This window comes from Trachemys scripta, chromosome 1, assembly GCF_013100865.1.
Source record: "Trachemys scripta elegans isolate TJP31775 chromosome 1, CAS_Tse_1.0, whole genome shotgun sequence".
Lineage (NCBI taxonomy): Eukaryota > Metazoa > Chordata > Testudines > Emydidae > Trachemys > Trachemys scripta.
Window position 1 is genome coordinate 15525992 of NC_048298.1, and position 23609 is coordinate 15549600.

Sequence of the window (23609 nt, forward strand, 5' to 3'; positions counted from 1 at the left end):
AATCCAATCTCGTTATTTTTGGCATTTCACTCATGATCGTTGAACACTTGGAACTGGCAATACCGAGAGCTGCAAGTTCAAATCTGGATGCGTAGAGCTATTCAAGGATGCTCAGATCGAGCTGGGCTTTTGATTTAGCCCATTATTAATAAGGGGCTAAATTGGGATCTCATTTATACCACTGCAATTCTGCAGTAAGTCTATTGAGGTCAGTGAAGTTACTGTAGAGTTACCCCAGGGTGACAAACCAGAATGTGACTCAGGGTCAGGTCACATCGTTCAGAGCTATTCAGATCAAGGATTTTGGTTCAGGCCAATCTGCATAATGAAGAAAGAGAGAGAGAGAGAGAGAGAGGCCTCGTCTATTCTGGTAGGAGTGTGTAGGGCGTATGTAGCTACATGCCACAGGCTGCGTTCACTCAATGGTGTGTGGCTACATGTGGCAGTGAAAGGCTTTAGTTGGGGAGGCAATAGGGAAAGGCTCTGGCAGCTTTTGGCTGGAGAGCTCCCAGAACCTGTCCCCATTGCCAGTCTTTTGCTGTGATGAGGAAAGGCTCCAGCAATGGGGAGGCAGCAGGACACTACATGGCTATAAATAGAAAGGTAGACATGGGAAACATGACTTGGGCTTGTAGAGAACTGTATAGGTTCTGGCATACCTTTAGTCTACTTGCCTAGGTAGTGCCACGCCCTCAACTCTACAATTTATATCCATGCTAGGACAGAATGCAGCATGTGTACTATTCATGCCAATGTAAGTGTAGACATAGCCGTAGTCCATGCAGGTGAGAAGGAGGAAGTAATGAAAAATAGATGTAGTAAGATGAGGCCCTGAAACATAAACTCTTGTGTCAGAGGCCCAGTCTGAGGCCTGAAGCCTGAACCAAAGTACTTCCAGCCATTGCTAAGCAAACGCTGGGCTGTGACCCAGAGGCAGGCCCCACTCACAGAAGTTGGCGAGAAGAGGGTTGATAGAAGCAGGTGCATCCACACATAAGTGCTAATAAGAGGAACTTGTGCCAAGATGACATCAGAACACTCCACAGAGATAACGAGGAACAGGCAGATGCATCTTAAAGACAGGGTCAAAAGGACAGCATAATGGATAGATCTGTTTGAAACAACATGATCAAAGGAGGAGACAGCACCCTAATGAGTCAAGGGGCTGTACCTCAATACGTTAGTAGGGATGAGTAATCTGTCCTGTAACTGTATAAAAGTAGGTCCCGGAGTGCGCATCTTTGTCTGGCCTAGGGGGCAGTGGAAAGTCCCGCCTCTGACTGAGCCGGTCCATTGCCAGGGGGCACAAATTCATAGTATGTCTTATAGAGTCCACGGGAAACTATTCTGTGCTTCGTTTGACAATAAACCTGGCTCGGGTTCCTTCGTACCTTACTAAAGTCTGTGGTCTTTGGGGGTTCTCTCAGGGTCTGCTGTGTCAGCGATCTGCGCAGAGCCGGGGCAGCAGACAGAGGGAACACGCACGCAGCCGACTGTTATCATCATCGAACAAGAGCAGAGCACCACACCGGGAGCTACTGACGACAGTAGACAAGAGAACTCTGGGGTTGGGAGACACATCCTGATTTGCATCAGCGTGTATAGTAGTATGTGCAAGAGATAGTTGGGGCATGCAAAGGTGAGTCTCGGTTCTCCATGCTGAGTGGTCATTGAAAGCCTTCATGAATTAAATGAATTTTAAGGGGGGAATTAAGTGAAGGGGGGCGGGGACTGATACAAGTGTAAAGGACAGCAGCATGGGAGGATGCAATGTGTGCAATTAGGCAGGAGTTTGTGTGGAGCTAGAAAGGGAGTGAGAAGAAATGAAAGCAGAAGTGTTGACAAGAGAAGAATGGTGGAGGACTGTGAATGTGAGGCGAAAAACAATGCTTGGAGAAACTTACACATGATGCTTGGCTGAAGCAGAGCTAGTAATAGACCCTGTCCTCTGCCGTAGCCACCAGACAGTGCTGTGTTTTAGATATTGTTAAAGCAGGCGTCACCAGGTGTTGCTGTTACATAGTCTTTCAAGTTCAGTCTTGGGAAGACGTGTGTTGTTAGTTTAGGGTTATACGAGGTACTGTGTAGATGCAGTGGTCTTTGGAAAGGGAATTATGTGACCTGCAGGAGAGTTTGCTTATTGCCTTGGTCTCTGATCACAGTCAATTCTTGAGGCAGAGTTGTGCTTTCTGACCTGGGCAGTGGTGCTGGGCTGAGATTCCTGGAAAAAAGGGGTTGCCTGCTTGCTCTTTGAGCACCTCTTTTCCAGGACTGGGATGTGTGTGTAAAAAAGGTAAATTACACTTAGAATATACCCAGATTCTCCATTACTGATTTCTTCTCCACTGACAAGCCAATCTGCCAGGCCCTGTACATTCACTACCGCTCAGTCAAGGTGCAAATCGGATGCCAGAATAGGATACTGGTATCAGAAGAGGTAGCAACAAATATAAAATATTCAGCCTCAACCTGCTTCCGTTGATGCCAATGACAAAATTCCCTTTGATTTTGATGGGAGAAAATTCAGGCCCACTGTCTTTCCTGGAAGTATTCCCTTGTAGAAAACAAGATGATTAAACAGTGACAAAAGAAAGACACATACCACTGTTCTTCTACAGTGTTTGGACTTTCTGTGGTTAAACTCACTGTTTGTTAGGGACCCGCTATGGGTTTCAATCTGATTATCATCTGTGCAGTTCTTCCAGTGAAGAAAGCTTGTCTTTCATTTTACAGTTGGTCTTTGGATTTCCCAAAACCTAAACATTTCTGCTGCTGGAATGTTCATATTTTCAAATGGGAGATCTACATTTCCACATAAAAGCAAATACCTCTCCCTCTTTATAATCTCAGTTATAAGGCATGGATCCTAATTAGTGCAGAAGATTTGTTTATTTCTGGGAGTAACATTTTAATTTTTCTAACGAGCATTTCTGGCTAAAATTGTGATTTTACAGGAGTGCACAGATCCCTTTGAAATTGATAAAATGTCATGCAGCTTCTTATCTATTTACATCCTAGTACTGTAACATTTTGGCTTGGTTTATTGCAAATTATCTTTTAATACTTCTACCTTCTGAGTGCTAGGAAAGATAGTTATACTTCTGATAGGGAACAAATGAAGAGGAGAATTCTCACATGGGTATTTAGAATCCCACTGTATAAACTATTATAGCATTCAATGTCTGCAAAAATCAAGTGGCAAATCAGCAGTGAATATCAATTATACATCTGCTGCATTTCAGAGGCAGATGGTACTTTAATTATATATCTAAAATGTTATGGACAATTTTCACCACCCCAGCTTCATTGAAATGGTGGCTTTAGCACCTAAAAATATCAATGCAAGGTACATACTTGATGACGCATCACTACTAAGAAGTCACCCTTTTTTTAACAGGAATATTCCAGCAATAAGCCAATAATAACCCCAAAGTCAAACAACCCACATGCCCACAGTCCTGTTACCCTCATCCACATGAGAAATTTTTACTGATTGAAACCATAGGACTACAGTGTGAAGAAAGGTTGGACTGAGTTTTGTGCATTGTAGTTTCTGAAAACTATATTAGACACTCAGACAAGGGCTGACATTTGCTCTTGATTAACAGAAGTTTAAATCAGAATGAACATTACTGGGGAAAATGAAGTTACTCTGAATCTACACTCATGTAGCCAAAACCAGAATTTATCCCCGAGTGAATTAGGATCCAAGCATGTTCCCATTAACGTATATGGCAAAAATTCCACTGAAATCAACAGGCCCAGCACTGCAACCATCAATCAAAGAGTAGTCAATTGATAGGGGACTACTTGTGTAAGTAAATACTGCTCGGCTGAATTAAAGGCTGCAGGAATGGGGCCAATGATGGCAAGATGACTCCCTTACTGTCACTAAGAAATAAATTCTCAAAATTCTGTACATATACATTCTACTCACAAAGAATAGAATTTGAGCACCACTTGGAAAATATCCACCTGATTGCCCTCTTAGTAAGAGGTTAGTCATTAAATAAGACAGAAAGTATGTATTTTACATATATGGACTTTGGCAATAAAATTATTATTACCCATCAATGAGTCAAAAATTAAAACACACCTAGGACTCGATTGTATTCTTCAATTCCATTATATAACAACCCCCCTGTTTTCAGTCAGTCAGTATGACCCAATATGCATGCACACTTCTGCACATGTCCAAACTAGGTCTCAAAAGTGTCCAGTGTGCACACTTTGGGTGTGCAGCTTGGCAGTGCTTAACTACACAGACATCATTTTTTACAAATCTGAGGCTAGACATGAAAAATGTCATGTGCAAAGTATGTGTGCGCACAGGTGTGTGCACGCACAGGTGTAGAAAGTTCAAAACTGCAACTTGTGTTTGAAAGTGGCTTCTTCAAACTTAACCATAGGACCACTGTTAACAATGCTGTAATGAGTGGCAACCCAAAGCTGGAGCATTTGGAAGTGGATCCAAATCCCAACTTCCCCCATGTTCAGAGATGTCAGGATCTGGGACTTGGTTTTGGGCCAACTCTAATTAATGTTCTTCTGCTGATCTTCCCTACAGCTTTGATTCAAAACGTGCTAAATAATGAGTGGTCCCTAATGGAATTTAAATACTTCATCCAAAGGCAAGAAGCCTCTTATTCTAACTGAGAACTATTTCCCAGGAAAAAGCTGAATGTAGATCCATCTAGGTTGACAACAGAGCTATTAAAAATGTGTTCATGCTATAAGCAGCACAGGCCTTCTGAAACAGAGACACAATTAATGAAATTACATGCATGTCCTATCACAAGGCATGGGAAAGCAAACAGAACGCATCAGCTACTGGATATACAAAGAAAATGAGAAATAAACATGAGAGACCTTCACTGAATCAGTGAGCATACAAGTGTTTGCAAAGTATGCTTTGATACGGATGCAGAAAGTGATTTTGGCTCCATCCAACATGAAATCAGCTTATGCTGTTTGATGAAGCTGCCTTTTTTAATCAGCACCTGACTCCAAAAAAATAACTTCAGAGGGGAAAAAAATCTTAGCACTAATAAGTTGTGCATCAGACTTCAGCGCAATCACTGCTTGTGTACTCTGTTGCTTTCCTCATCCTGGTCCCTATTTTGGTTGTTTAGGGATCACTGTAACCCACTAGTGCCTCTGTGCAGTCCCATTGCAAGAGCAGGGCCTTAGACTAAGACAACTCTCTGCCCCGAAGAGCTCAGGGCAAGGTTCTTAAAGGTATTTAGATGCCTAACTTCCATGAGGCTATGCTCTTTTGAGCAGGAAGCCATCTTATTCTATGGGAGTTGCTTAGCACCCTTTTGGACACTCGAACACAACCAAACAAGATACAGCCTCATTATTGTGCTGTGTTTAATGCAATAAATATGTAAAACCTTGGCCACCAGTGAACATGACTATCACCATTTTTAAAAAAAAGACATTACTGTAATACAAGTTATCTTTACTCGATAGTTCTTATTGTAATCATTTTCCATTTTTTAAAAAAAGAATTCTTCGTTATTTCAGTGACTCTCAGGTTTCTTTTCAAGATATTATTCATCATCCTTCTTTCAGTGAGTTTAGGTTTGGTGAGAAGCAGCGGGACAACGCTGGGTGCTGTTTTATCTTCACAACAGGTGGAGCATGAGAAACAGTAGGACACGCTCCCCCAAAGCATTAATGTACCTCAGGTCTTAGCTGGAGGGAAAATGTTTAGTGATTGTAGGATGATAGTTGAAACTGGAGAAAAGGTCACGTTTCATGAGGGGTCCTGTTTAGTGGCCAGGCTGCGCGCTCTCTCTCTCTCTTTCTCACACACACAAACACACACACACCATTTTCAGCATGTAAGACTGGCCACTCAGAATGCTTAATAAAGAATTCTTTCCTACAAAACTGTCTGCCGGATGCTGTGTTTATTGCTAATGAAACAGGCATGAGATAACAGTTCAGTATCCAGGGGCCACTCATTCCTCGGCCTACTGCTGAAATGGCTAACAAGAGCATGCCTTGTGGTACTTGTTTTAAAATTTTAAATTAAATAATTGCGTTATTCATCTGATGCCACTGCCCATTGTAGATCGAAGCAAATGTTCTGTGTGTCTCATCTCATTCCAATTGTGGATAAGTGTCCACAACCCGAAAACAACAGGCCAAGCGCTGCTCAGATTGATACCTGTATAAATGCTGAGTAAATCCATTAAAGTCATTATAAATCCAGAGTAATTGAGGGCACAATTTGCCCTGTATCGCTAAAGAGGGAAGCGAGTGGGAGAAAAGGTTTTAATACAGCTAATTTTCATGCTTTTCTATTACAGTAGCCTGTGGTATAGTAGTAATAATGACCTTGACTAGACATGTCCCTGGCTACTAATGACCTAGGGTTAATGGCCCAAGGTATAATTTTAGGTTATCAACTATCATGGCCAGTAATTAATTACCCGGAAATATATTGTCCTTTGACCATTAAGGTTCAATTATGTTAATATTATTCAGAATGAAAAATATTTCAACCACGTTTATTGCAAAGCTGTGTCTCTGGCTTCACTTTAATACATTAGTTGCAAAAATCAAACATATATTAGTCTGAACATACGTTATACAACATTTCTCCATTAACTTTCCCCAAGTTACTGGTAACTAAACCGGAGAGTCTTCAAGTCTTAGGATCACAGGCTGCTCACAGATGGGAAATATGCTCAAAATGGATTTGATGTCTATATTACTGGAGCATCCCATAAAGGAGTTACTTTTTAGATAGTTAAAGGGTTGAAACGGGTTGGACACGTTGGGAGGGGAGCAAGGGAGAACTCATTGTAGGAAACAATCCTTCACTGGCAGAGAGGAAGAGTAGTTTAGTTTCGGTAGATCTAGCTGAGAACTAGATAAGGTAATTAGGAATTATACAGTTGTCCTTAATGGATTCTGCTCTTTGCCTTTCCTACATTTGGTCGCTTTGTACTGTCTTGGCCATTGCAATTCTTCAGTTATCAAAGGAAGGCTTTTGCAAACAGGTGGGTTTTGTAACACACTCTGAAAAGAATTAAGGTTGGGCTCAATCTTATCTTCTCTGGTTGGTTGTTGGCATCATTCAAGGAAGCTTTGTCCCCAGCTCTTCTAGGGCCTTAAAGATTAGGACCAGGGACTGGAACTGGCACTGGAAGTGATCTACAATCCTTTCACCGCTGCATTTTATTTCTTTGAATTGTAGCCAAATTGCCATTTCTCATAACCTCATCAGCTTCTTGGGCTTCATTGCTGAATGCCCGACCGTAATACCTTACATTTCAATCATCTTTCAGTAATGCTTAAGGAACATTAGTTGGGTGCATTCATATCTGAGCCTCTTGGAGCATGAGATGCCCATCCATATTTAGGGTGACCATATGTCCCGATTTTATAGGGACAGTCCAGATTTTTGGGTCTTTTTCTTATATAGGCTCCTATTACCCCCCCACCCCCACCCCATCCCGATTTTTCACATTTGCTGTCTGGTCACCTTATCCATATTGCTCGGGACAAGTGTATGCTATTATTTAACAGTTGGTTTGCCCCCAAAAGGCCATGCTGACACCACAAGTAGTGCAGGAAACATCTGCTCAGTTCCAAGTGACAAGGGAATGGTATGAACACCTTATTTTTATCTATTCTGAAAGTACAAACCATGGACTGATTTTTAAATTCATTCTTCTTTCTAAAAAAAAAAAACAAAAAAAAAACAAAAAAACAAATAACTTTGATTCTATGCTTCTTAATGACCCTTTAAAGCATATTTTGTGCCATATACTGAGATCTGTTTATTCACATTTGTCTGTTTCAAGGGTCACTACAATCTTGATGGAGCAAGAGGTTTCAACCTGTAACACTCTTCTTCTGGGAAATATACAGTATACAGCTTAGTCAGTCTGTTAACATGCTATGGGATAGTAAAAAAAAATCTTTTAAAAAGAGAAATAAGTTTAAACTTTTATTTATTTCTTTTTTGGTATTATTTTGTCGTCTTATACTTTGAAGCTTCTTTGAAGCTGAGGCAGCCATTTTTGTTGCTGGCTACCTTCTTTAAAATGCAGCACAGGTGGATTGATTTAAATCAATGGGATTTAAATCACCCCATGAACAGACTCAATTTAATTCATCGATTGTAATCAACTTGTCCATTTGTACTTCAGCTATTTTCCCATTCGTTGATATAACTATTACAACCTGTTGATTTACAGCCAACCAGAGCCTTTTACATCAGATTTAGTACATCTTTTTTCTACCCTGGAGGATGCAACTATAATTATATACATTTATTTAATCCATTACGTAGTTTAATATTTTCAGATTCTAATTAATTAATTGTACATTTTAGTAAGTTAGAAAATGGTGACTGGTATATTGCTTATTTACTAGATAATTAATGTTTTGCTCACAATTTATGTCAAGCTGCTTTAGGATCATTAGGATGGTAACTGGAATTTAATTAAACACACAAAACAGAACATAAAATGTATTTTTATTCAACAAAACAAGTCCTCAATACAGTACATGATCTATCGTGCCACATTTATAAAGATTGACCTCAAAAGTTAGATTTTTCCCCCCATATTTTTTTCTTTATATAGAAAAGCAGCCTTTAACTCAAAGATTTTGATGGCGACTCATGGATTCAGCATTATTATTTTTTATATAAGTGTTTTAAGAAATTAGAATAAGTTTAGGCCTTAACATATTTTGTACTAAATTCAGATTTCATTTTAATTGGTTTTATTTTTAAAAAGAAAAACCACTGTAATTTACATCATAAAATCAAAATAATCTGATTTAAATTTTAAAAATCTGTTTATTTAAAAAAAAAACATTTTATTCACCCTAAAGCCAATATAAGTGGCTGAAATATAGCTGCCAGATTACAGAGACTTGCATATTCACAGTAATTATTGAGAAGTAACCATACAGAAATTTTGCAACCCCCTATACTGTGACTGGTTGACATCATTAGCTATGTGGAATAAAAGCTTTTCATTGTATTGAGAAATAAGTGTAGAGTGACTATGGATATGTCTTTACTACCTACCAGATAGGTGGGTAGCAATCCATCCAGCGGGGATTGATTTATGTATGTTATTCACGTAGCTGAAGTTGCGTAACTTAGATCGATTTCCCCCCCCGCCTCCGCTCCCTCCCCCCCACACACACACACAGTATAGACCAGGGCTATGGAAATAAGGGTTTGTCTACACTTACTGGAGGATCAATGCTGTGGCAATCGATGCATCGGCAGCTGATTTAGTGATCTAGTGAAGACCCGCTAAATTGACCACTGATCACTCCCCTGTTGACTCCTGTACTCCACCTGATCGAAAAGAGTAAGGGGAGTCGACGGGAGAGTGTCTCCCGTTGATGTCGCGTAGTGTGGACCTCGCGGTAAGTAGATCTAAGCTACGTCGATTTGAGTTATGCTATTTACGTAACTCAAATTGTGTAGTTTAGATCAACTTTTCCCTTTAGTGTAGACAAGGCCTAAGACTTGCATAGCCAGAGTTCAGGGAATTGAATAACTACAGTAAGTAAAGACTGGTCAGTTACACATATGAAACTGAAATATTTTGGATGAAACAATATAATTACAGAATAATCTATTATTAATTTTGGCTTGGGGATAAATCAACACTGTCAAATGAACAAATCAATTTTTGTTTAAAAAATATACTCTCATTGTCAATACACCAAGTGATCCATCCATGATGCTAACTGACCACTTGTCTCTTAATTGTATAGAACCTCACATTAATCATATTGAAAGCCTACTCAAATGCCCATTAACTCACTCCCAGAAACATCCAAATTCTATAATCTCATACAAAATCGATGACTATGTCTTGGACAAAAAATAAATAATAATTAAAAAAAAAAAAATCTTCCCAGTCATTCTGAATGAGTGGTTGAAAAATGTTCCTGAAATGAAAAACCACCACCCTATCCTTAGTAAACAACATCAAATTAGCATTCTGTTTTGTGCCTGGATTTGAGCATGGTAAAGGGGAAAAGTCAGACATGGAGACATTGCCATCTGCTCATTCACACTTTAAAAAACATGTGTGCAAAAAAGAAAGAAAAGGAAATCAATCACATGTTCTGTAACAGAATTACAACGGTAATAATTTCATCATTCTCCAGCTAAAATAGCACAGGTATCACATAACAGATCCCATCACAAAGAAGCTAATAGCAATCCAAGGATTCGACCTGACTGAGTTGAATTAAGTGGCTTCTGTATTTGTAATTTTAACATCCTGGCCTCTTTCTCTCACCAGTTTACACTGAGAATGGAGCTTCAGTATCATTGTGGGGATGTTTCAGAATTACACAGAAATAAATGAGGGCCAGAGTCCAGGCCTGGATGGGTAAGTAGGAGCTAGCATTACAGAGTTTAAGGCCGAAAGGGACTACCAGATCATCTAGTCAGGTTATCACAGGCCACCAACACCACCCAGCACCCGCACACTAAACCCAACAACCAAAATTAGACCAAAGTGTTATATAAAAATGCTGTGCGTCGGCCACTCCCCCCACCTCCCTGAGCAGGTATTTGGCTCCTCCGCCCCCATCCTCCAACACAACAACCAGCAGAGCTGGCCTGTAGGGAGGGTAGTTCTTTTCTCGTATTAAGGATTCTGCTCCTCTGAAGCATCAATCCCTTCCCTTGGGTGATCTTGGAACTGTGCAGCTACACATCAGCTCATGCTCAAGGCTTGTGGTAAAACCACAAATTAATCTATTTAGCAAAAGTACATGCAAGAAGAGGGGGTCCTGTTGCATGACTGGGGCTCTTACGTGCTAGGATTATAATATGGGCTATGTGATCGCCTGGTCTGGTGACTTCATTTCATCCTTTCAGATTTGAATTTGAAATAGTAGCATGAGAGGGTGAAAGGGCAACTGCTGGGCTGATTCTAGGCAATCTTGCACTATCCATTTCTAAGCAAGGGAGTGTTCTGCTTACAAACTGATGGCACAGTGTGGTCCTCCAACAAGTGCTGGATACCCCCTGAAGTCAAATGAGGGCTGCAGGTGCTTCTGCATGAAGCCCTGTGTAGAAACAGATGCATGATTTTCACTTGCTGGAAAGGAATGGGGCAGCTAAGATCTACATCCCAGGGGCTGAGGTCACTTAATTAGTAGGTAGAGGTCAGGGCCACAAGGTTAAAATGTCATGTGCTTGTTACATATCCTGAGCGAGGGTAGTAAACAGTGAGACAATTTCAACTTGAGAAGTGACATTTACAGTTAGCTAGTGAATGAGCTCACCCTTCTTTTGTAACACTGCTTCTCCCAAAGGCATTAATATGATCCTCCAAGCCAAGCTCTCTTGCCATAGATGTAACGGTCACAACCTGAATAGTATAGAACACATTTCCTTCTGTTCAGGGCTCTAAATCTGGGCTCTGTGTATTCCAGCATCTGCATGCCCAAAACTTGCATTGCACATGGCTGCTAGCTACCCAGTTGGTGGATGAAAATGTAGCCGTCCGTCTGCCCCCTATGTTTCTGGAGAGTCAAAGCTGTTTTCAAGACCAGTACCCCTAAAGCCAGTAAAAGCAGGCATTGCATTTTAACTGTTTGGTAGCAATAATAAGCACTACTACTCCTATAGAAGGGCCTTTCAGCACAAGGGCCTGGCCTTGAGCTTTGTGCCTTTGACTTCCAACAAGTAAGATCAGGGCCAAACATTCTGAAGTGTTTGAGAGACTCGGAAGCGTTAAGTCTAACTTCTGAGAGGGAAGTATTATGATTCCCCTTTTAAAAAGGGGGGAAGTCGAGGCACAGAGAAACAGGCTCTGGGATTTTCAATGGAACCTAAGGGGGCTGGAACTGAGCACCCATTGATCTAGTGCAATTCAGCTAACTGCATTCAGATCCTTTGAAATATCTTATCCTAAGTAGGAAATTCACAAAGCAAGACACAGGGGTGGAACCCGGTTATCCTGAATCCCACCGTGAGCCTCAGCTTATAATGTAACTGGCAGGGCCGGCTCCAGGCACCAACCTGACAAGCAGGTGCTTGGGGTGGCCACTCCGGAGAGGGGCGGCATGTCCAGGTATTCGGTGGCAATTTGGCGGACGGTCCCTCACTCCTGCTGGGAGCAAAGGACCTCCCGCCGAATTGCTGCTGCAGATTGCGATCACAATTGCGATCGTGGCTTTTTTTTTTTTTCTTCTTCTTTGGCTGCTTGGGGCGGCCAAAACCCTGGAGCCGGCCCTGGTAACTGGATATTATAGATAGGTGTTGTCAGTGTTATTTTTATTTCATATTGTTAGTGATGTTTTTAAACTTTACAAAGCCCTTTGGGACCAAAGATGCCTCTATAAACCCAAGCAATTGTCATTACTATTGTACTAAGAGATACGTGATTTCTAAATGGAACATTATTTATGGAGAGCTGACATTCATTATTGATCATTTATGTAGCCCTAGAAGGTATTGGAAGGATAAATCCATCAGTGACTCTGAGGGGCTCAGATACTATGGTAATGGGAACCAAATAAGCACCTTATTGTAACCACCCAGGGGCTTACCCAGGTTCCTGGGTCTCTGTGCACTAACAACTCAGGGAGACGCACTGTCCTGGAGAGGAAGGGGGTGCCAAGGGCAGATTCAGAGTCTGCCAGGCACCCAAGAACAAGAGATACTATTTCGAGTGACAGGGGCCCCGCCAGCTTCGGGGAGGATAGCAGGTGTGGCTGGATGGCCACCAGGGCACCTGCTTAGGGGAGAGGCAGTGTCTGAGAGAAAGGAGGGGGTAGGGTGACCAGATGTCCCGTTTTTATAGGGACTGTCCCATTTTTGGGGACTTTTTCTTATATAGGCGCCTATTACTCCCCACCCCCGTCCCGTTTTTTCACAGTTGCTATCTGGTCACCCTAGAGGGGGTTAGAGTCAAATGTTTGACAAGTAAATGCCTGAGAAGAGCTAGCCTGACCAATAGGAAGTGAGATGTACACTCTGGGAGCCATAGGCGCCGAGTTTCTAATCTGCCAGGGGGTGCTCCCCCCCGTCTCTGCCCAGGCCCCGTCCCCACTCCACCCCTTCCCTCAATGCCCCACCTCCACCCTGCTTCTTCCAACTTCACTCCACCTCTGCCCCACCTCTTCCCATCCCGCCCCTTCCCCATCCAGTTCCACCCTCTCCCCTGAGCATGCTTCACACTTGCTCCTCCCTCCTCTCCCCCAGCGCCTCCAGACACCGCGAAACAGCTGATCCGCAGCAGGTGGTAGGCGCTGGGAGGGAGGGGGAGGCGCTGATCTGTGGGGCACACCAGCGGGCAGGAGGCGCTGAGGGGAGGGGGAAGTTCTGATAGGGGGGCTGCCAGTGGGTGCTAAGCTCCCACCATTTTTTCCCCATGGGTGCTCCAGCCCCGGAGCACCATGGAGTTGGCCCCTATGCTAGAAGCACTGAGAGGGGGAAGCCCAGAAAGGGTAGGACTTACTGTCGGAGAGCTCATGAGTCTCAGGGTGCATGCAGGGATCCTCCTGAGAACTGACCTGTGGGTATCTGGAAGCAATGGCCCTCAGCTTGGTCCTTTCCCTTTTCAAGGTGGCTCCCAGTTTTAAAAGTTTGGTTGGGAAAACTCCCCACCCAGGTAGGCTGAGTTAGTGCTTCAGCGCCTTAGGTGAAATCAGTCACTACTGCTCTGGAGGCAAGCTCAGGGCTGCCCTACTATTGTGAATGTATCTGAGCTCTAGGGGAGGAGATTGGGAGTGAGGATGTTTAGTAGAGTTATTGTATCTGCACCTGACGCCTGCATCCCTTTGCGGTGAGGGGAAATCTTGGGACCAGAAATAGCCTGACTCCTGCATGAAGAGGATCCTTGCCAGCTGTGATCATCAGTTCCTCGGCAGTGGCTGAAGAGTCCAGATCCATCTCTGAACTGGAGAATCATTGGTGGAGTTGTGAATGAACCATCTTTTAGATGGTCTAGGAAATTGTCTAGGAGACTCCCTGCTCCGTGATCATGTCCTCAAGCCAGGGGCTGAGGGTTTGGGGGTTTTATTACCCGCAGCCTACTAAATCCATGGAGGGACTTACCATCTTACCCCACGTGAGAATCTTTTGAGCTGTACTGAACCAAGTCAGCAAGATTGCTTATTGCTGCTACGGAAGATATCATTGTTATGAGTTATCAAGGGCCCCTACAAAATACATAAACAGGACACTAATTTTTTCGTTTGCAGTATCAGGTCACGTGACAAGGGAAATTCACAGATATTATCAGCATGGCCACCAGTGACCGTGAGAGTAGTGTTTTACCCTGTTATGTTCTATTTACTTCCTGTTTAATATAATTACTGTGTTGAATATATTGTACGTGGTTGTGTTATTTCAATTTTCCTTCCAAGCTGCCCTGGTGACACTGCCCGGAAGGAGCGAGGGGGGTGGAGGCACTGCCAACTAAATTCATGTGGAAAGAAAATAAAGAAGTTACACCGTGCTGAGCTGGAGGTGGGATCCAGAAGAACCAGGCCTGTCCATCAAAACCTGTAAGGAGATTGGCGCTAAAAGAGGTATCCAGGCAGATAGGGATGCTACATTAGCTAGATAGGAGGCAGTGAAGACAATGCGAGGGGAAGCAGGAGACGAAAACTCAGACATGAACGGAAGTAGGGCCCACCATACCCTTGCTGAGGAGCAAGAGAAGCTTCATCCTGAGGTACAGGGAAAGCAGAGCCAATGGCTTCACTGGAACCAGTGAGTGACATGACAGGAGGCAATCATTTTGTGCAGCAGCATTTAGGCTTAACTGCTGAGGACAGCTGTGGTTGATGCCTTCCCATTCTGAAACTCTGCAGTCAATTAGTGCATATTAAAAGGTGTTTTAACCTATGGTACTCTAAAAGGTCACATCCCTGAGAACTAATTGTATGAAATGCTGTGATTCCCTCTCAACAGAAACCAGGTAACATAACTTACTATGCCATTAAACCCCCCATGATCAATACATGTCTGCAGCTTTAAAACATTGCAGCAGACTGATCAGATGAACATAAAATGCGTACTGTTATTGCATCAGTGCTAAAGATCCTAACATAGAAAATGCAATGGCTTGTCTGGGATGAAGATACACATGCTATTACACTCTTATTATGCTCACTCCTCCTGAAGCACAGAGGCTGATGCAACCTTGATGCTAGTGATCAGGTGATCCTACAGATAAAATTGCTTATGCTCTGTAGCAGGCTACTTCCTCAGTTCCAGCTGAAGTGACACTGCTTGTCTGTTGCAATCTGTGCAGTATGTTAGAGCTTGGTAACATGAATTCTGCAAGGCAAGGCACTGCCCAGACTCAAGTCATTTCTAATATGAAGGATCACTGCCAAGAAATAGGGATTCACATTTAAACTTTTCAGTCCGTTCCCATTTATATTACATGTAACATCTCTACAGCAGGAAAAACCCAAATTGGATTTGTGTAAAAAAGCCCTTTCATTGGGCCTATTCCCTGACTTCTGTTTACAGGGGAAAGTTGCACCAGCTGAACTTGAATCTGTTTTTTAAACCAATTTATTTAAGCTAGTTCTAGCCTGTGTGGACATGATTATTTTGATGTAAGAGCAACAAAAAGACAGTCCCTATGGGGCAAGGGCTGTCTTTTTGTTCCGTGTTTGTACAGGCCCTAGCGCAATGGGAGTCCTGAGCCTATCACTGGGGCTGACAGGCACTAGTGCAATACAAATAAATAAATAAAAATAATAATAAACTGAAAGAAGACTGTCCACACACAGGGGTTTGCACTGATTTAACTAGACCACACCATTAGTTAAACCCTGTGCAGACCAGGCCTGCCTGCCTGCCTTTCCTTAATCTGTGGGCCCCTTGGGGCATACTCAGCTGGTACATATGGGAAGTGCCTAGCATGCCCTGAGCACTACCACAAATGACAATTTGCCATTACAATTGCCAGTGGCTTTTGGTCCAGTGTTTGGGTCAGCTACATTCCCATATCTGCCACTGACTTACTGTATATATGAGCTTGGGCAAGCCCATTAACTGCCTTGATTTTCCTATCTGTAAAACAGGGATAACATCACCAGCCCAGGTAAATGCCTAGAGATCTCCAGGTGGAAGAACCATGTAAAGGCTAAGTAGTAGTAGTCTCATAGCATGCACAGAAAAGTAACCCATCCCCAACACCACTGCCATTGTGTCCTGAAAAAACGGATGATGGAACCCTTGAGGCACACATTACTGATGGAAAAGTGTGGTACTGAAAATGTTTAGAAAAGGTTCCCTTGATGTGGATAGCCCACCACAGCATTAAAAGCTATTTCCTGAAGGTGAAGGGTTTAATCCTTTAATCCCTGTAGTGTAGGGGAATTCAGAGAAAAGGTTCCATTACAGCAGGATGAATGATGTAGGTATTTGTTACTGACCCAAGGGCAGGCTGCTCAAGCATGCATTTTAAATAGAGGCGGGGGGGGAGATTCTGATTGGTGGCTACATCTAGGCATACAGCAGAAAACAAAACAAAACAAAAACAGCAGAGGCAAAGGGGCAGTGGGATTTTTTTTAAGCTACAAATCTTCATCCCGTTCAAAACCAGGGAGACTCCAGAATAACACCCCTTTGCACAGAAGCCCCAGAGAGACATTTGAACCTAGAAGGTTGGGACATTTGTTACTGAGGCCTGGTCTACACTACGGGTTTAGGTCGACTTTAGCAGCGTTAAACCGAATTAAGCCTGGACACGTCCACACAACGAGGCCCTTTCTTTCGACTTAAAGGGCCCTTTAAACCGGTTTCTTTACACCACCTCCGACGAGGGGATTAGCGATAAAACCGGCCTTTGCGGGTCGGAATTGGGGTAGTGTGGACGGAATTCGATGTTATTGGCCTCCGGGAGCTATCCCACAGTGCTTCATTGTGACCGCTCTGGACAGCGCTCTCAACTCAGATGCACTGACCAGGTAGACAGGAAAAGACCCGCGAAGGTTTGAATTTCATTTCCTGTTTGCCCAGCGTGGAGAGCACAGGTGACCACGCAGAGCTCATCAGCACAGGTAACCGTCATGGAGTCCTCCCAGGATCGCAAAAGAGCTCCAGCATGGACCGAACGGGAGGTACGAGATCTGCTCGCCATATGGGGAGATGAAGCAGTGATAGCTGAACTCCGTAGCAGTAAAAGAAATGGAAAAGTATTAGAAAAGATCTCCAAGGCCATGAAGGACCGAGGCCATAACAGGGACACACAGCAGTGCCGCGTGAAAATTAAGGAGCTAAGGCAAGCCTACCACAAAGCCAGAGAAGCAAACGGAAGGTCCGGGGCAGAGCCGCAAACTTGCCGCTACTACGCGGAGCTGCATGCGATCCTAGGGGGTGCAGCCACCACTACCCCAACCGTGTGCTATGACTCTCTCACTGGAGAAACACACAGGGAAGACGGTTCGGGGAACGAGGAAGATGACGATGGAGGTACTGTAGGTAGCTCACAGCAGCAAGGAAGCGGAGAAACCGGCAAATTGGATCACAGCAGCCCCCACAGTAGATTTGCCCACTCCAAATTGATTCCCGACTGACCGGTAGCTGTCTGGCGTTGCAAGCTTCCACAGGGCTATCGCCACTCGCTTCTCAACTGTGAGGGCTGCTCTCATCTTGGTATCCTGGCGTTTCAGGGCAGGGGAAAGCAAGTCACAAAGTTCCATGAAAGTGGCCTTACGCATGCGAAAGTTTCGCAGCCACTGGGAATCGTCCCATACCTGCAGCACGATGCGATCCCACCAGTCTGTGCTTGTTTCCCGGGCCCAGAATCGGCGTTCCACGGTATCAACCTGCCCCAGTGACACCATGATTTCCACATTGCTGGGGCCCGTACCTTGTGTGAGGGCTGTGTCCATGTCAATTTCCTCATCACTCTCGTCGCCACGCTGCAATCGCCTCCTCGCCTGGTCCGGGTTTCGCCTTGGCATGTTCTGGCTCTGCATATACTCCAGGACAATGCGCGTGGTGTTCATAGTGCTCATAATTGCCGCGGTGATCTGAGCGGGCTCCATGATCCCAGTGCTAGCTATGGCGCCTGGTCAGAAAAAAGGCGCGAAAGTAGTATCTGATGGACCAGGAGAAGGAGGGCGGGAGGGAGGGAGGGAGGGAGGGCCGAGTGACGACATGGCGTACAGGTACAGGAACAGGGAGAAACACAAACAACTGTCACACAGAATGGTCCCCCCAAAGATTAAACTGGAAACCCTGGGCTTAGCAGGCCGTTGATTTCACGGAGGAAGGGGAAGCAAATGAACACAGAACAAATCTATTTTTTACATCTTAAGGTGGCAGCCGACGGTGCAGCATGAGTGATAGCCTCTCCAGTACGATGATGACGGATACCAATCATAATATGCCATCATCTGCCAAAAGGCAAGGGGCTGCTGCTGTGTAGCAATGCAGCCCCACGTCTGCCAGCCCCACGTCCGCCAGCACCCAGCATCGCCCTCGGCCTCTTCTGGGTGCTTAGCAGACAATATTGGGCAATTGGCAGAAAATAGTATATTATGACTGGTAACCGTCATCATCGAAACAGTAGCATGTCTGCCCAGGTGGCCATGATTGACAGCCATACCAGTACGACGACGATGGGTACCAGTCATAATATACCATCGCCTGCAAGGGGCTGGTGCAATGCAGCCCTACGGCTGCCAGCCCCACGGCTATCACTCATGCTACACCGTCTACCGCCAAAAGGCAGTTAGCAGCTGCTGCTGTGTAGCAATGCAGTCCCACGTCTGCCGGCACCCAGAGGACATATGGTGACGGTGAGCTCAGCTGAGCTGAGCGGGCTCCATGCTTGCCGTGGTATGTTGTCTGCACAGGTAACCCAGGTAAAAAGGCGCGAATCTATTGTCTGCCGTTGCTGTGACGAGGGGGGAGGGGCCTGACGACATGTACCCAGAACCGCCCGCGACACTGTTTTGCATCATCCGGGCATTGGGATCTCAACCCAGAATTCAAAGAAAAGGCGCGAACCGCTTCTCGGCTCGAGCTGTGGCGCAAACGTAGTATCTGACGGCCTAGGGGAAGGAGGGAGGGGGGCCGAGTGACGACATGGCGTACAGGCACAGGGAATTAAAATAAAGAACGGTGGCTGTGCATCAGGGAGAGACACAAACAACTGTCACAGACTGGTCCCCCCCAAAGATTAAACTGAAAACCCTGGGTTTAGCAGGCCGTTGATTTGACGGAGGGAGGGGGAAGCAAATGAATACAGAGAAAATCTATTTTTTTACATCTTAAGACGACGGTGCAGCGTGACTGATAGCCCTCGGCATCTTTCTGGGTGCTTGGCAGCAAATACGGGGCGGTGTATGACGATGGTCTTCAGGCCTATTGCACGAGCTGCTGCTCAGGGAAGACTCTGCTAACGTGCGATGACCCGACTTGTAATAGGCCGGCTAACAGTCATAATACACCATTTACTGCCAAAAGGCAAGCCCCACGGCTTCCAGCACCCAGATCGCCGATGAAGGCTACCAGTCTACTGCACCGTCTACCGCCAAAAGGCAGTTAGCAGCTGCTGCTGTGTAGCAATGCAGTCCCACGTCTGCCGGCACCAAGAGGACATATGGTGACGGTGAGCTCAGCTGTGCTGAGCGGGCTCCATGTTGTCTGCACAGGTAACCCAGGTAACCCAGGTAAAAAGGCGCGAATCTATTGTCTGCCGTTACTGTGACGGGGGAGGGAGGGGCCTGACGACATGTACCCAGAACCGCCCGCGACACTGTTTTGCATCATCTGGGCATTGGGATCTCAACCCAGAATTCCAAGGGGCGGCGGAGACTGCGGGAACTGTGGGATAGCTGTGGGATAGCTACCCATAGTGCAATGCTCCGGAAGTCGACGCTAGCCTCGTACTGTGGACGCGGTCTGCCGACTAGAGCACCTAGAGCATTTTATTGTGTGGACATACACAATCGGCTGTATACAACCGATTTCAATAAAACCGGCTTCTATAAATTCGAAATAATTTCGTAGTGTAGACATACCCTGAGTTTCAATGCATATTTCCCTGTCCCAGCAATGTATCAACCCTCTAAACAGATTGCCAGAAGGGTTAGAAACCAGGACTTTCAGATCCATGGCACAAAACCCTACCCGTTGAGCTAAAGGAGTAGCTCCAATAGCTGGTAGCAGTATTGGGCAGTTATGCACTAGTGAAGTAGCCACTAAAGGGATCTACAACACAAACTTTGCTGATATGTTACATACGGGTGCATGAGAATTGAGATAACAGAAGCTGCAGGATATTTAGAGATTAGATGCACAGTAAACTGCAGAAAACAGTACTGCAAGTTAGAATACAGGATACATACACATGTGGGCATGCCTTGTTGAGCACAGAGCCGTAGAAACTCAGATTTTTGGGTGCACATTTTTCAGGCAGCTTTGCACAGTGACAGAATTTCACCCAACATACAGAACTGGCTAAAGGAAATAAACAAGGTGGGGGGTCAATTGGAAGCATAAAAATAGAGGCTGCGAATTAAGACAGAAGTAAAACAAAATAAATAATTCCTCCTCCTCCTATTTGCACTGACTGCTTTAGAAACTGGGGAGCTTTTAGTATACCTGTGAAAGGTCAGAGGCAGGGAAAAGGAAGAGACCATTTAAAACGCCTGGGAGGGATGGGAGAAAGAAAGGGCAGTCTGTATAGCACATTACTCTCCAACAAATATAAAAACAAACCATCAGTATATTTAATAGCGTATTTAGAGTTTCAAGCAACAGACATAAAATTTGCCCTTTTAAGCTTGACCTTTGTTAACAACTCAAGACACTACAGACCGATTATCCTACAGCATCCCCTTGATAAACTCATCATGTCTGCAAATGCTATGTTCCAGGAGACCATTCCCTTTCTCAGTCAGAAAGCAAAGATCAATATATATATATTGCATTTGCTCTTTGCTTGTAAAAAGCCTCCAGTGGAAATGTTATGGAGACATTTGGACACAAACAAATCCAGCAGAGATCTTACACTAAAATTCCTTCTTATGCTGCAGCATTTAAAATGGCAACACAAATTATTTAAAAAGAGAGAGAGAGAGAGAGAGAGATTGAAACAAAAATAAAGCTTAACGTCCATCTCTGATGCCACCAAAGGTTTATTTTAATTGCAGCAAGATATCATTATTTTCCGGGACTTAGCCTCCACGTTTTATGCGAAATAATCTTCTTTGAAATATTATAAATCTGCAGAACTTTGAAAAGTAGGTCAGTAGCGCAACATGTAGTAAATGTCTCATATAAACACTAGCCATTTCTCTCTACAGGTCGCAGTCAATATCACGTCCAGCATACTCATTAGCTAGTCAAGTGACTATTCACTGGTTTACCAAATGATGATAACAGTATCATCCATTCATTGTTAACGACATATGTATGTGGATTGATGGGGGAAAAGACTCCTTGGCATTTAGCTGTCTTGCAATTAGCAAGGAAAAAATGAGAGAAAGCAGAAGGAAGAAAGGACAGACATTTTAGATTCTCATATGATGAACTATGTGGAAGTCTCTACAGGTTGGGATAAACCAGGATGCAAATATACCTGTATATTAAAGGCATTTCAAAATATGAACATTATTAGTGGTGAATATGCTTAAAACCACCATCAGAGGAATGTTTCTATGTACGCTCCAAATGAACTCATTTTCAAAGTTCTCCAGGACCTGTTAAAGAAAAGCATGTGGTCAACATGGTCTCTCAATGATTTTCTACTCAGGATCCATGCACTCTCCCCACTAGCCTCTCAATAAGCTCCACATTTCAGCAAGCACTTACCATCAACAAGCTAAGAGCAGATTCTGGAGCACGCTGAACAGCCATAACCTTCTCTTCCTACATACAAATCCTCCCTCGGATTTGGTCAGCCTTCGGCCCCGTATCACAGCAAAGCATCCAGCAGCACCTACAGCAAACTACAAAAATAGAAATCCAGAATCAGGGTCAGATCGCATTTTCCTAGAGGTGGAGGAGGAAAAAACAACCACCCCTCCTCAATCGAGGAAAAAAGCTGTAGCTAGGCCAAATTTTACACTAGAGGGAGGAGAGAAATGGAATGGAGAGCCTGCTGGAGGAATGAGAGATCGGAAGCTGCAGGATATTTAAAGATTAGATGTACATAGCTACAGTAAGTGCAGGAACACAAGACTCATATCAAACACCTACGTGAGAGGTTAGAATACAGGATACAACCCTCCCCCGCCCCCCACCCACCATACTGAATAGGATTAATTGATTTAATTGTCATTATCTTTATTGTGGTTAAAGCAGCAATATCCCAGACTCTTTGCTCCTTCCCCCCTGCAGTACTGATGCAGAAGCAATGCTAATAAATATCACAACATACCGCTTCCAAAATCGTCAATTTTCTTCTCTCTTCTCATAAAAACCTGCTCCTCTCTTTGGAAAGCAGACGTCTGCATAATACAGGCATGAGCAATGAACGAGAGGAGCAGAACCAGGAAGCGCCAGACATTCACTTGAGAGCAACAATTACCTTTATCATATTCGAATGAGAACTGGGTTATGGACTGACCCTTTTCACCTTACCCCCCAAAAATAAAATCTCTTTCTCCTCCTCTCCAAATGGACTCAGCTCCCTGTGGAGCTAACACACTTACTAGAGACATGTAATTACACAGCCTGCTCTGATCACACTGCCTGTACCACATGCAAACAGCAGAGCCAGGAATCTTCCCCCCCCCCCCCCCCGCCCGCCCGCCCCTCCATAAGGCTACATGTTACGATCCCCTGTGGAGCGTCTACAGCTCAGGCAGAGATGGAAGGCTAATTGCGGGGATGGGAGACTGTTAAGACACAGGACAAATTAGCCTGAGAAGAAGCCACTTGTTTAAATATCGGCTGTAAGAGATTGGTTTTCTCAGAGCTTTAGAAAATAAAGCATCCTATTGTGAAGGCCACCAGTTTAGTCTTTTTTTTTTTTTTAAAGTATCAGCATGTCAAGGTAATTATCAGAACTTCCCCTATGGATGGGAAGTTCTATCTAAGGCACTTGTAAGGCACCCAAGTCCATCAGACCTGAGCTCCTCTTTAAAGTTTTTATCCTCACAACCCCCCTCCAGGTATCATTCCCACTTTTTTTTAAGCAGGTGGGAAACTGAGGCACAGAATGGTCACACAGAAAGCCAATGGATGGAGCAGGGAATTGAAGTAAAATCTCCCCACCCCAAGGATCTCACCCTAACCATCAGGCTACCATCTCTCTCCCCACGGAGCTATTCTCCCTCTCCTTCCAGCATGGGATGTTACAAGTTGTTACACCCCCTGGACCCCATCAAAAACAAGCAAACAAAACACTCTTCTCTGAGGAGAAGCAGGAGGTTGACAGTATTCCAAGGAAGACAGAGACAAATTCCTTAAATAATTTGAGACAGGGAAATTGGGAGGGGAGGGGGGGAGATGAAAGCAACCTTTTAAAAAATGTCTAAGGGCATCAAAATATAAAATATGTAACAGAAGATTTTAAACATCAACAGCAAATACCCACAGGCTACAGCTGTTCAAGTTTTCCCTGTACTAACCCACATGTGGAACTGTACAGCTCTGTATTTGTGTG

At 44.2% G+C, this 23609-nt stretch overlaps 1 protein-coding gene across 2 annotated transcripts in view; it reads right to left on the reverse strand.

The window, feature by feature from the left end:
- FRMD4A (FERM domain containing 4A) overlaps nt 1-22665 on the reverse strand; it is a 552359-nt gene extending 529694 nt beyond the window's left edge. The window contains exons 1-2 of one of the 2 annotated variants that reach the window (XM_034765163.1): nt 22380-22665; nt 21812-21948 (exon numbers count right to left, since the gene is read on the reverse strand). In XM_034765163.1, the coding sequence (XP_034621054.1) occupies nt 21812-21856 (45 nt within the window). In that variant the 5' untranslated portion in view covers nt 21857-21948; nt 22380-22665. Of the gene's footprint in view, nt 1-21811; nt 22092-22379 lie in introns of those variants that run through there. The other variant, XM_034765172.1, reaches the window with a different exon arrangement.
- Between the last annotated feature and the right edge of the window lie 944 nt (nt 22666-23609).